This window comes from Martes martes, assembly GCF_963455335.1.
Source record: "Martes martes genome assembly, chromosome: 8".
Lineage (NCBI taxonomy): Eukaryota > Metazoa > Chordata > Mammalia > Carnivora > Mustelidae > Martes > Martes martes.
The window spans coordinates 50,231,388-50,245,052 of record NC_137895.1 but is presented as its reverse complement, the minus strand read 5'-3'; the positions used below and the strand labels follow the sequence as shown (position 1 = coordinate 50,245,052).

The following is a 13,665-nucleotide window of genomic DNA, read 5'->3' as shown; positions in this document are numbered from 1 at the left end:
TAAAAAGTTCAGAGGTAAATAATATGTTGCAAGAACATTTTCTCAAAACTAGTCTTCTGTGTAAGAGTTAATAATGAATCTTAGAGTAATGTTTTTTACATCCTAACCTCAGGAGTTAATAGAAAAAAGAAAAGAAATATGTATATATTGTTGCAAGAACATTTTCTCAAAACTAGTCTTCTGTGTAAGAGTTAATAATGAATGTTAGAGTAATGTTTTTTACATCCTAACCTCAGGAGTTAATAGAAAAAAGAAAAGAACTTTGCTTATAATATGGCCTTTCGATCATAAGCAGCAGCTGGAAAGATTTCAGAATCATCAGCTTACCTTTCATGTACAACTGTCCGTATAGACTCAAAATATAAAAAAAAAGCAGCTGTCACTGTAGTTAAGAGAACTTGGAGAGAAAGGATGCTGTAGACTTTTCTTAGAAAGGCTGAAAAAGAAAAATAATTATACATGATTATTTTCTTAAGCATTTATCATAGAACAGCAAGATCAAATCTCTTCTTAGAAACATTAAACTTTTATATATAATCTTTAAATCTCAATCCAAGTAATGTAGTCTACAACTTAAACTAAACAACAACAAAAAAAAAACAAAAAAGACACTTCCAAAGAAATCACAAATTATAAATAAGCGTGAGTTTAAAAAAAATTAATAGCCCTGGGACCCCTGGGTGGCTCAGTGGGTTAAGCATCTGCCTTCAGCTCAAGTCATGATCCCAAGGTCCTGAGATAGAGCCCTGCATCAGGCTCCCCACTCAGCAGGAAGCCTGCTTCTCCCACTCCTTCTGCCTACTGTTCCTTCTGCTTGTGCTCTCTATCAAATAAATAAGTAAAATCTTAAAAAAAAATTAATAGCCCATAATGAAAATGTTTTCAGCGGGGGCACCTGGCTGACTCAGTCAGTAGAGCATATGACTCTTGCACTTGGGGTTGTTGTTCAAACTCCCTGTTGGATGCAGAGCTTACTTCAAAAAAAAAAAGAAAATGTTTTCATCAAAATAAAAAGTATAAAACACATATTTGTACACAGCACCATACAACAAAGCAAAAAGATTAAAAATAGAACATTTCTAAATAACAAATCTATCTTGAGACTGAAAACCAGGAAGAGAAGACATATGATTAGACATAAATTTTAAAAAGAAATCCAAATTTCCAAACAGTACAAATGCTTCCTCAAAATGAAAACTTATCCCTAAAAGGCAAATAATATATAAACTTACTTTTACTCACCTCCTTTTATTTCTCACATATAGTACCTCTGCCTCTAGTTTCTTCTACACAAAAGAAATTCTTACTTTCAGTGTATTTTATTATTAACATCCGTAAATCAACTCTAGGGCCTAACGATTAAAAAACTTAGTAAAGTCATCTGCCATACAGATGATATAAATAAGGTGAACACCCAACTCACCACCAATTTCAGAAAAAAAGACATTGTTTCCACCTCCTCTATGTACACATACTGATAATAACATCCTTCTCCCCTCACCCCCTTAGCTGCTAATCTTTCAACATTCAGCCTTTCTCATTTCCCCAGTCCGAATTAAATGCTCCTTCTGTTCCAGGAGACCCTGAACATACATCTAATTGCTTCATTTTATAATTAATAAGCCTACTGGCCATTAACTCTCATTAAACTCTAAAGACTAAAAACCTCCCTAATAACAGGGAACACATCTCACTCATTTTTGTACCCCAAACACCCAGCCAAGTGGATGGCACACAATGCTCAGTACATTTTATTCACTTTTAAATAATTTGTATTGAATTTATGAAAGGTAAATTTTGCCACTCGACTGTGTTACTCTAGAACAATAGTGGAGCCACATAACTTTTGTAGAGCATCGACTGTGCTTAGAGAGGCAGTAAAAACATTGTTGAATGGGGGTGCCCAGGTGGCTCAGTCAATTAAGCAGCTGCCTTCAGCTTGAGCCATGATCCCAGGGTCCTGGGATCGAGCCCCACATTGGGCTCCTTGCTCAGCAGAGAGCCTGCTTCTCCCTGCCACTCTGCTTACTTGTGCTCTTTCTCTGTCAAATAAATAAATAAAATCTTAAAAAAAAAAATTGTTAAATGACTTTCACCCAACAAACCAGATGAAACATCATTTCTTGCTTGTCATGACAATGCCCATACAATAAATGTTCTCTTTGAAAATAATCCCTACTAGACCCAGCTTCCCAAGTGAGGATGAAGTACTTTGATGGCAGGTCAGCTAAATATCAAGTAATAAATATTCTATGAGAATAAAGGAATTTTCCTAAATACCAAAGATTTAATCCTTAAAATGACCCCAAATTAAATCTTAATTAATGTTTCCGTCTGGTACCTTTTCCAAAATATACAGTGAATGTTCCCTGATGTCTTAAACAGGTTTTACTGAGCATATAATTTAACCAACGACTCACAGTAACACTGATTATCATGTGTATTCTGGCCTACACATAGGTATATGACTTAAACGGAAAGGATACAAATAGGACTAATTTGCTCCATAGATCTATAACTTACTTTCTTAAAAAGGCCCTGATGTCTGCATGCTGTGGAAGGTCATTTCCACCTTTCTCACAAGAGCAGAGAAAAGCACATATTACTGTCATGGACAATGTTATTTGGGCTATCTTTCTGCAAATTTAATTATTAAACTAAAGGCCAAATTATTATTCCCTCAAGGGATTTTCCAGACTGCAAAAAAAACATACATTTAATTTTGATACCATATTATGTACCTCACATAACTCAAACCTATTCCATATATTTTCTCAATTAAGCAGTGAAAGTTAATGTTAATTTTTACCATTTCACGGAACTGTTCCAGAGTTCAAAATAGTATATTTAATGTTTATTTGGATATGGCTGTGTGCACACAAGTGCATATGTAATGAAAGTGTGGAAGAATATACATTAAGGTATTAATAATGGTTTTCTCTGAGCAACATGACTGAAGATGGTTTGCATGTTCAGTTCTTTGCTAATCTGTGTTCTTTATATATCACCAGTAAATATTTATTACTTTTGCAATAGAAAAACATTTTAAAGAAACCTGTGCTAAGCTGGGGCACCTGGCTGGCTGGGTCAGTAGAGAATGTAACTCTTGATCTTGGGGTTGTAATTTCAAGCCCCACACTGGGTGTACAGATTACTTAAAATCTTTTTTTTTTTTTTTAAATTAAAGAAGGGTGCCTGGGTGGCTTGGACATTGAGCATCTGCCTTTGGTTCAGGTCATGGTCCCGGAGTCCTGGAATTGAGTCCTGCATCGGGCTCCATGCTCAGTGGTGAGCCTGCTATTCCCACTCCCTCTGCCTGCCACTCCCCCTGCTTGTGTGCTCTCTCTCTGTGTCAAAGAAATAGAATCTTTTTAAAAATTAAAAAAATTAAAGAAATCTGTGCTAAGCCAATAAATTCATATTCATAAAAATAATCCTTATGCCAATATTCTAGATTTCTAGACACTTTTTAAAAACGACCTTAGCAGTGCCTAAGTGGCTCAGTTAGTTAAGCTTCTGACTCTTGATTTCAGCTCAGGTCATGATCTCAGCATTGTGAGATGGAGCCCATCAGGCTCTGCACTCAGTGAAGAGTGTGCTTAAGATTCTCCCTCTCCCTCTGCCCCTTCCCCCACGTGCATGTGGGCATGTGCACTCTCTTGCTCTCTAAAATAAATAAATCTTTAAAAAATAAAAATTAAATTTAAAAGGACCTTAAATCAGATCCAAAGGAAAAGCAACATGGGACACCCATTTTGAATAACTAATACAAAACGTGGCACAGGCTATACATACTTAGCTCACAGAGCAAAATAAAAGAGCCAACAGGAAAAGAATATAAACCAAACAGCAATTATCTTTCAATTTTTTTTGAATCCTGATCTCTCCCCCTGCTACTTTTATTGCCTCTTTTCTTCTACTCAAACTTAACATGGCCAGAACAGCAACTCTTCATTTCTACCCAGATCTATCCTTCTCCCAGGCTTCTCATCAGTAACCAGCACCAACATTCCCCACACCAAAAATGTGGGGGCATCATCTCTGATTTGCCTCCCTTCTTCCAACTATCCACAACTACTGGAGCCTTCACTTATAAAGTACAACAGGTCCACCTCGTTGGTCTCTGCTACCTCTCTAGTCACAGGCTGTAGGAGCTGTCACCTACTACTAAAACGGTCCTCTTATTGGTCTCCATGCTTCCATTCCTGTCCCACATCCTTCACACAGTGGTCAGAGTGATCTTTTTATAAAATGAACGATGTCATGTGACTCCCTGCTTAAACACTTAGAATAAAATTAAAAGCTCTGAGGTCTACAAGGCCCTACCTGATATAACCTCATCTCACACCAACCACTCTTCCTTTCCTCACTAGCTTTACCCACACTAACTACCTCTCTGTTCAGCAAGCATGCCAACTCCTTCTTTGTCTGGGCCTTTGCCTTTGCTGTTTCCCCTGCCTGGAATGCCTGTGTCCTTCTTTACATGGAATGGTAGTTTAAAACATCGACAGTTTTTGACACTCCCTTCAAGGGACTCACTTCCAACAAAAAGAATACGGCAGCAGTGACAATGTGTATTATTTCTAATAGTCATAAATGGCAATTTTTTAATACCTCAGTTAAAAGAAAAAAGTAATATAGCTACCTACTTGTTCTTTCTTAGAAGACTCACTCTATGGCATTGTTTCTCAACTTTTTTCACTGTGTACCTAAGGAGCCTTCTGGACATTATTTCCCCAATAGTCCTCCAATAAAATTTTAATGGCACAAACATACTGTACATCTGTTTATGTATCATGGTTCTTCAGAAGGCTACAAACCATTGTAAAATCTGAAGGTTTTTTGCTCTCCACCTCAAGAACCAGTTTTCATCCTCTTGGCAGCCATTATTGGCCCCACTGAGAATGAATGCTACAGGAGAAGCCAGCTGCCAATGTTGTGAGGAAACTCAAGTAGTACTATGGAAAGATCCACCAAGTGGTAAAGTGAGGTCTCCTGCCAAAAGCCAGTGAGAAGAAGGTCTATTGCTAATAGTGATGTGAGTGAGAATTCTTGGAAGTGTATCATTCAGTTGACTTCAGCCCCAGCCTACATTTTGACTAGAACCTATGACAAATCCTAATCTAGAATAAGTAAGATGCCTGGCTCTTAAAAACTGATTTAAAAAATTATTTATTCAAGCCACTACATTTTGTGGTAATTTGTCACACAGCAATAGAAAACTCATTCAGACCTTGGTACCTGAAAGTAGGGTGCTGCTGCACCAAAAATCTAAAATATGGAAGAGTCTTTGGAATCAGGCAGTAGGTGGAAGATGGCAGGTCTTTGAGGTACAAGCTCAAAACTTGAAAAAACTGTTTATAGAAGGATGATACCTTTGAGGAAGCTGTGGGTCACAGCTTAAAGGAGAGCAAGGAAAACCTTATTGGAAACTGGAGGTAAGTAAGAAAATCCTTGTTTTGTACTGGCAAAAAAAAAAAAAAAATAGCAACACTGTTACCTGTGGGAACACAGAAAGTAGATAATGTACCTAACGAAGTGTGGGTTCAAACTAAAGGAGATTTCCAGACAAAGTACTGAAGGTACTTGCTGGCCTCTTGCTGCTTATACTAAAATGCAAGAGCAGAGACAGAGGATGTGATTGTAAAATCCTTTGTTAAAACCTCACAAATATCCAATTTTGCACCTCAGAAAAACCATTCAAACAACAAGGCTTCTGAGAAGCTTGAGGAAGCTGTCACTCCTCTAAGCTCACTCTAAGACATTTCTCAGTGTGGCTTTTATCTACCAGAATGAACCTCAAGAAGCACCACGGGAAACCCAAAAACGTTCTGAGGAATTTTACTGGAAAAAATACCATCACATTATGCCTGTCCAACCACCAGATATTAGGTGTGTGGATACAGATCAATTTGTCTCTTTAGTTCCGAGGATACTCAGAAGATATATTTAAGAAACTACACCCAAGGGGCCTCCTCCACATCTGAAATTTATTTAGATGACAAAAATTCTGGATCTTGCACTGAGGCTATACTGGAATAAGACTTTTAGAGGGTATTAGCCTTGCAGGTGGAAAACAGAAAAATCTGTGACCAGAGGAAAGGCTGTGGTATTTTAAAACAGGCCCACCAATTATTAGACGCTTACCTTCTAAAGGTGGGGCCTAAATCCCCTCCCCTGGAGTGTGGACTGGACTTAGTAACTTGCTTCAAGTGAATACAAGAAGGGAGACGTGATGGTGCGTAAGTACCATGACTAGTTCATTAAAGACACAGTGGCTTCCTCGTTGCTCTCTAATGCATCACATGCTCTGGGGGAAGCCAGGTTACATGCCATGAGGACACACAGGGGCCTATGAAGAAGGTCATGTGGCAAAGAACTGAGGGGCCTTCTGTCAACATCCACATGAGGAAGATTTTCAGGAAGATCCTCCAGTCCACTCATGCCTTCAGCTGATTACAGTCCCCATCTTGGCTAGAATCTCATGAGACACCTTGAGCCAGAACCAAGTCAAACCTCTCCCAGAATCCTGACTCTCAGAAATTGTGTGAGACAATAACTATGTGTTGTTCTAAGCTACTAAGTTTGAGGGTAATTTTTTATAAAGCAATAGATCGCTAATAAATGTAGCTAGCTGCTTCTCATCACAACTGCCACCTCCTTTAAGAGGGCGTTCCCTGACCATTCCTTACTTAAACTGCTGCCAAATTACAATTCATAAAGACTGAAATGTTGTCTGGTCACTGTTATATCCTTAATATCAGTACAAGGCCCAATAGTTTTGAAAATAAAGGAAAATGCTCAACTTTACTTACAGAGCTAAAGAAATGCAAATTAAAACAAGGCAATATTTTTTACCGATCAGGAGAGTCAACAAACTAAGGCTCCTGGACTAACTGGAGCCCACCACCAGATTTTGTAAGTAAAATGTTTTGGGGCACACTAGTGCTCCCATGTACATATCATGTATGTATCATCTCCAGCTGCTTCTGCACTACAAAGGTAGAGTTGACTAGTTGCAACAGAGGCCTCATGGCCCCACAAAGCTGAAAATATTCACCATTTGGCTATTTGCAGAAAATGTTTGCCAACCCCTGATCCAACAGACTGCCAAATATGAAAGAGTGTGATGATACTCCGTGTTGGTGAGGGTGCAAAAAAGTACCCTCATATATTGTTTGTCAGGAGTCAACAGGTACAGTCTCTTTGGAGGGGAGGTGATGATATCAATCACACTTAAAGTGCACATACTCTTATGATCCTATAATTTCACTTCTAAAAATTTATCCTAGAGCAATATTTGCAGAAATTCACAAAAATATGAGAAGATTTTCCCTTGAACACTATTTGAAGAAATTTTAAAAAAAGTAACAGCCTAAATAATCTATCAAGAGATGATTAAATAAATTATAGTACATACATACTATGAAAGACCACTGTAGTTAAAGAGTATGATAAAGCTACATGTACTTTTTTTAAATAAAAAAAACTGTAAATGAAAATAAGTTGTAGTAACGTGTATCATCCCAAAGATTATAATGTTGTGCTTCTGAGTCTATAAAATAGTATGTTTTAGTGTTTCACAAATATACATATAGCTAAAACAGACTAGCTTAACAGACTACTATGTTACATATATATTACAACTAGTTACATAAACTAGGTTAATTGGTACTGTAAAGAGCTCAGACAGAGACTTACTCAGAAATTCATTCTCAAAAAAAAAAAAAAAAGAAATTCATTCTCACATAACTTTCCTGTAGCTTCATGGTTTGTGCTTTCCACCAATGAGTAATGACATGTTCCAAAAGTATTTCCCAGAAAACACACACACTACATTTTTTTTAAAGATTTTATTTATTTATTTCACAGAGAGAGAGATCACAAGTAGGCAGAGAAGCAGGCAGAGAGAGGGGGAAGCAGGCTCCCTGCTGAGCAGAGAGCCAGACACGGGGCTTGATCCCAGGACCCTGAGATCATGACCCGAGCTGAAGGCAGAGGCTTAAACCACTGAGCCACCCAGGCGCCCCTCACACACATTACATTTTTAAAGGAATCTCTTTTTACTGCATCTAAAGGCAGTAAGGAAATAAAAGTTTTGAAGTCATAGTTGTTCTCCTTAAGGCATTAGGTTAGCTAACTTAACCTGCTTTAAAAAAAAAACAAACAAAAAACTTAATTTGCTTTAAAAGTCAGGGGGAAGGTTCACTTTGTTTTACCATTTATTTAGTAAAGAACCAGAGACAGATGAGAACCAGTTTTTTAATACGGACATAGTCAGCTTAATCACCAGCCCAATTATCAGAGCTCCTAAGTAAAATGCTCCTGCATTATTTAAATACTCATGAATTATTGAGTTTCTGGTATTTGAGCAGCAATCTTATAGTGACATGAGACCTACGGAGGTAAATCAAGTATAAGGCAATTATTTCTTTAAAAACAATCTGCATATGCAGACATGTGGAAAGAGCATTCACCTAGGGATTATGAAACCCGGTTTCTAGTCCCCCAGCCTCACTGCAAAGAACTATGCTATTTTAGACAAGTGTTTGGAAACTTAGTTTTCTGGTAAAACATATGTGTATATTATGTTAGGGACTGTAATTCCAGAGAAAATAACAGTATTGTTATTACAAAATTTTTTCAGCATTTATATATCCAAACCAGTCCTCCACAGGGATTCTACTTCCTCCTTTAAGCTTGCCTAGATGATTCTGGTTCACACACTCTCACTTCCTTCCCTAAATTCCCTCCAGACTTGGCACTTTAGAATTTCATTTAGTTGCTATCACAGATTAGTTTGACCACTGGCCAACCCAACTAATGCCTTAAGGACAGCAACTGAGACTTCCAAAACTTTTATTTCCTCGCTTCCTTTACATTCAATAAAATGTAGTTTTTAAAAAAATGTAGTGTATCGGGTGCCTGGGTGGCTCAGTGGGTTAAAGCCTCTGCCTTCGGCTCAGGTCATGATCTCAGGGTCCTGGGATCGAGCCCCACATCGGGTTCTCTGCTCAGCGGGGAGCCTGCTTCCTCCTCTCTCTCTGCCTGCGCCTCTGCCTACTTGTGATCTTTCTCTGTCAAATAAATAAATAAAATTTAAAAAAAAATGTAGTGTACCTATTAAATGAATATTAATGATTCAAAATTTTCCTAAATGGCAGTATCCTAACTCAATAAGATTTCTCTAATAACTGCCTTCTATTCACACATCTGATACCACCTCCACAGAAATGTAATTTGCCGCACTAGCTGAAGTTGTCTATCCCTGTCCTTTCCTGAAGTAACTGATTCTCTTTCTTTATCACCTTTGGGATCAGCAGAGACCCTCATTTTCCCCTCTGGTATCTATGCCATAACCAGGAGTTCTAATTCCCTGGGTGTTCTTGCAGTAACAGTTCTTAATTACTCTAATGTATCGCATCATCACATCATCACTGTCCACTTTACGGATGAATGGAATCTGACAGTGCCTTACTGGTTTAAGCAAACATATAGTAAAAAGCTGAATTTGAAAACCAATCCTCCGCAAACTATCCCAAAAAGCTGAAGAGGAAAGAATACTTCCAAATTCATTCTATAAACCAGCTTTACCCCAATATCAAAGCCAAAGACACAAGAAGAAAACTACAGACCAATATCCTTGGTGAATATTGACTTGCAACAAATACTAGCAAGACAGACATACAGAACAATGGAAAAGAAGACCAGAAGTAAACCTTTGCATATATGGTCAAGTGATTTTCAACAAGAATGCCAACACCATTCAATGAAGGAAAGCACTGTCTCTTCAATAAACAGTGCTAGGAAAACTGGATAGCCACACGTGAAAGAATTAAGTCGAACCCCTACCTTACGTCACATACAAAAATTAACTTCAAGGCCTAACCATCAGACCTAAAACTATAAAAACCCCTAGGAAAAAAACACAAGGGAAAAGCTTCATAACATTGGGTTTGGCAATGATTTCTTGAATACGACACTAAAAGCACAGGCAACAAAAGCAAAAATAGATAAATTGCCCTACATCAAAATTTAAAACTCTGTATATCAAAGGATGTAATCAACATAGTAAAAAGGCAACCTATAGAATGGGAGAGAATTTTAAGTCATTATATATAAGAGGTTAATATCTAGAATATATAAGGAATTCTTACAATTCAATAACAAAAAAATATGTAACCCAATTAAAATACGGGCAAAGTCAAGAGAATGAGATGCCACAGACTAACAGAAAACATTTGCAAAGATGCATCTGTTAAAACCACTGTTATCCAAAATATACAAAGAACTCTTCAAACTCTACCATAAGAAAATGAACAACTCACTGAAAAAGCAGGCAAAAGACCTGAACAGACACCTCACTGAACAAAATATACAGATAGCTAATAACATATGGAAAGATGCTCAACATCATATGTCATCGGGGAAATGCAAATTAAAACACTACACACCTATTAGAATGGCTGAAATCCAAAACCTGACACTACCAAATGCTGACAAGAATGTCTAGCAACAGGAACTCTCATTCATTGCTGCCGAATGCAAAGTGGTATAGCTATTTTGGAGGATAGTTTGACAGTTTCTTACAAAACTAATCACACTCTTACACAATCCAGCAACTGTGCTCTAGCAGTGTCTTACAAAACTAAACATACTCTCATCATACAATCCAGCAATCATACTTCTTGGCATTTATCCAAATAAGCTGAAAACTTATGACTACAAAAAAATCTACACATGGAGGTTTACATAGTAACTTTAGCCATAACTGCCAAAAATTGGAGGCAACCAAGATGTCCTTCAGTAGGGGAATGAGTAAACTGAAGTACATGCTGACAATGGACAATTATTCAGCGCTAAAGAGAAATAAGCCATCAAGCCATGAAAAGATATGGAGGAATCTTGAATGCACATTACTAAGTTAAAGAAATCAATCTGAAAAGGCTATATAATGCATGATTCCAACTATAAAACATTCTGGAAAAGGTAAAACTATGGAGACAGTAACAAGATCAGTGGTTACAGGGGCTGGTGGGAGGGAAGGATGAACAGGCAGAGCCAGAGGGGTTTTAAGGCAATGAAACTATCCCATATAATACTAAAATGGGGGATCTTTGTCATTACATATTTGTCAAAACCCATAGGATGTACAATACTGAGAGTGAACTCTAATATAAACTATGGACTCTGGGTGATAATGTGTCAGCTTAGGTTCATGGATTATAACGAAGTGGGAAAGGTTATGTATGAGTAGGAACAGGTTATGTAGGAACTCTGTACTTCCCACTCAGTTTGCTGTGAACCTAAAACTGCTTTAAAAAATTAAGTCCATCTTTAAAAAGGGCGAAGTAGGGGTGCCTGGGTGGCTCAGTGGGTTAAAGCCTCTGCCTTCGGCCCGGGTCGTGATCCTAGGATCCTGGGATCGAGCCCCGCATCGGGCTCTCTGCTCTGCGGGGAGCCTGCTTCCTCCTCTCTCTCTGCCTTGTCTCTCTGCCTACTTGTGATCTCTGTCTATCAAATAAATAAATAAAATCTTAATAAATAAATAAAAATAAAAATAAAAAGGGCAAAGTATTTTAAATAACATTTTTACAAAGAAGATACAAATGGCCCATAAGTATATGAAAAGATGCTGAACATCACTAATTATTAGTGAAATGCAAAGCAAAACCACAATGAGATATCACCTCATACCCATGTGGATGGCTACCCTCAGAGAAACAGGGAAAAGAACAAGTGTCAGTGAGAATGTAGAGAAACTGCAACACTTGTGCAATGTTGGTTAGAATAGAAAATGGTGTTGTCGTGATGTAAAACAGTATCGTGGTTCCCTAAAACACCAAAAATACAATTACCATACTGTGAGATGATATAAAATATATACTGGTTTCTGCCCCAAGTTCCTGGCACGGAGTTCTTGGAACCCTTGTAACTTCCTAACGGATAAAAGCACTAGGAGCATCTTTTGTTCTAACATTTGGTCTTTCACCCCAGTTGCTGACACAGGGTTCCTAAAACCCTTGTAATTTTCTGTGTAATAGGTGTGTCTTTTGTTCTACTGAGGTGATCCCACATGAGCTCTTGAATGAGGGCTGGTCACCAGAAAGAACAAGCCATAAGCAAGTGTAGAATTTTCAGCCCTGCTGAAGTGGGGAGAAGGGAAAAGGTTGAATATGGAGCTAATAATTGATATCCCTAAGTGAGGAAGCTTCCATAAAACATTACGAGTATGGGGTCTGGAGAGCTTCCAGGTTGGTGAACACATCCACATGCTGGAAGGGTGACACAACTCGACTCTGTGGGGACAGAAGCTACTGTGCTTGGTACCCTCCCAGACCTCCCACTATATCTCTCTTCATCTGGCTGTCTACCTGTATCTTTTAATAACGTGGTAAATATAAATGTTTCCTTGAGTTCTGTGAGCTGCTCTGGTAAATTCATCAAAACCAAAAAGGGAGTCATGGGAACCTTCAATGTATAGCCAAGTCTGACAAGTTATGGGTAACCTGGGGACCTATTACTTGCAACTGGCATCTGAAGTGGGGTGAGAGCAGTCTTAAACGGGACTGAGACCTTAACCTGGGGGATCCGATACTATCCACTCAGAGAGAGCATCAGAATTGAGTTCAGACTCATGTCTCATGAGTCTCATGAACTCATGTGTCATGAGTTCATGACACAGAGCGGGTGTCATATCAGAGAACTCCCTGATATGGGGAAAAAAAAAAAACCACACTTTTGGTGACCACAAGTATCAAAACTGAAGTGTTCTGTGTGAGTAATAAAGGAGAAACACAGGAGGAAGAACTGGTTCTTTCCCTACTCAGAAGGGAAAAATGGGTTTTTTACTAAAACACATATGATCCAGCAATTCCACTTCTGGGTATACAGATAAAACAACAGAAAGCAGGATCCCAAGTGGGTATTGTGCACACATGTTTATAGCAGTGATTTCATAGTGAGGTGGAAGCTATCCAGGTGTCTACGAGTGGCTAAACAGAAAAACAAAATGTGATTTTGTCACACAATGGAAAATTATTCAGCCTTAAAAAGGAAGTGTGACACATGCTACAAAATGGATACATCCTGGGGCATCTGGGTGGCTCAGTCTGTTAAGTGTTGGACTCCTGAGTTTGGGTCAGATCTCAAGAGTTGTGAAATACAGCCTCAAGATGGGATCTGCCCAGGGCATGGAGCCTGCTTAATATTCTCTCTCTCCCTCTCCCTCTGCCCCTCCCCCACCTCGCTCTCTTAAAAAAAAAAAAAAAAAAGGAAACAACCTAAAAGTATGCTAACTGAAATAAACCAGTCACAAAAAGATACACACTGCATGGTTCCACTTCTATGAGGTTATCTAGTGGAGCCAAATTCATAAAGCAGAAAGTAGAGTGATCATTGCCAGGCACTGAGAGAGGGGAAAAGAGGGAGTTTTTTGATGATACAGAATTTCAGTTTTACAAGATTAAAAAGTCCTGAAGACTGGTTGTACAAGGTGAATACCTACTGAACTGTACATTTAAATATGGTTAAGAACGTACATTTTTAATGAAATGTGTTTCACCACAACTAAAAATTTAATTGAAAAAACTATGCTCATTTGCCAAAATCATTCCAAAATTCAATTCCAGAAATATCACAGATGTCAGGGATCAAGATTCTTAG

At 38.2% G+C, this 13,665-nt stretch overlaps 1 protein-coding gene across 1 annotated transcript in view; it reads right to left on the bottom strand.

The window, feature by feature from the left end:
* The window catches only part of TMBIM4 (transmembrane BAX inhibitor motif containing 4), a 29,733-nt gene that overhangs the window by 14,974 nt on the left and 1,094 nt on the right, over positions 1-13,665 (bottom strand). Inside the window, exon 2 of the mRNA XM_080812503.1 lies at positions 328-436. Within this exon, the coding sequence (XP_080668629.1) occupies positions 328-436 (109 nt within the window). The remainder of the gene's footprint in view (positions 1-327; positions 437-13,665) is intronic.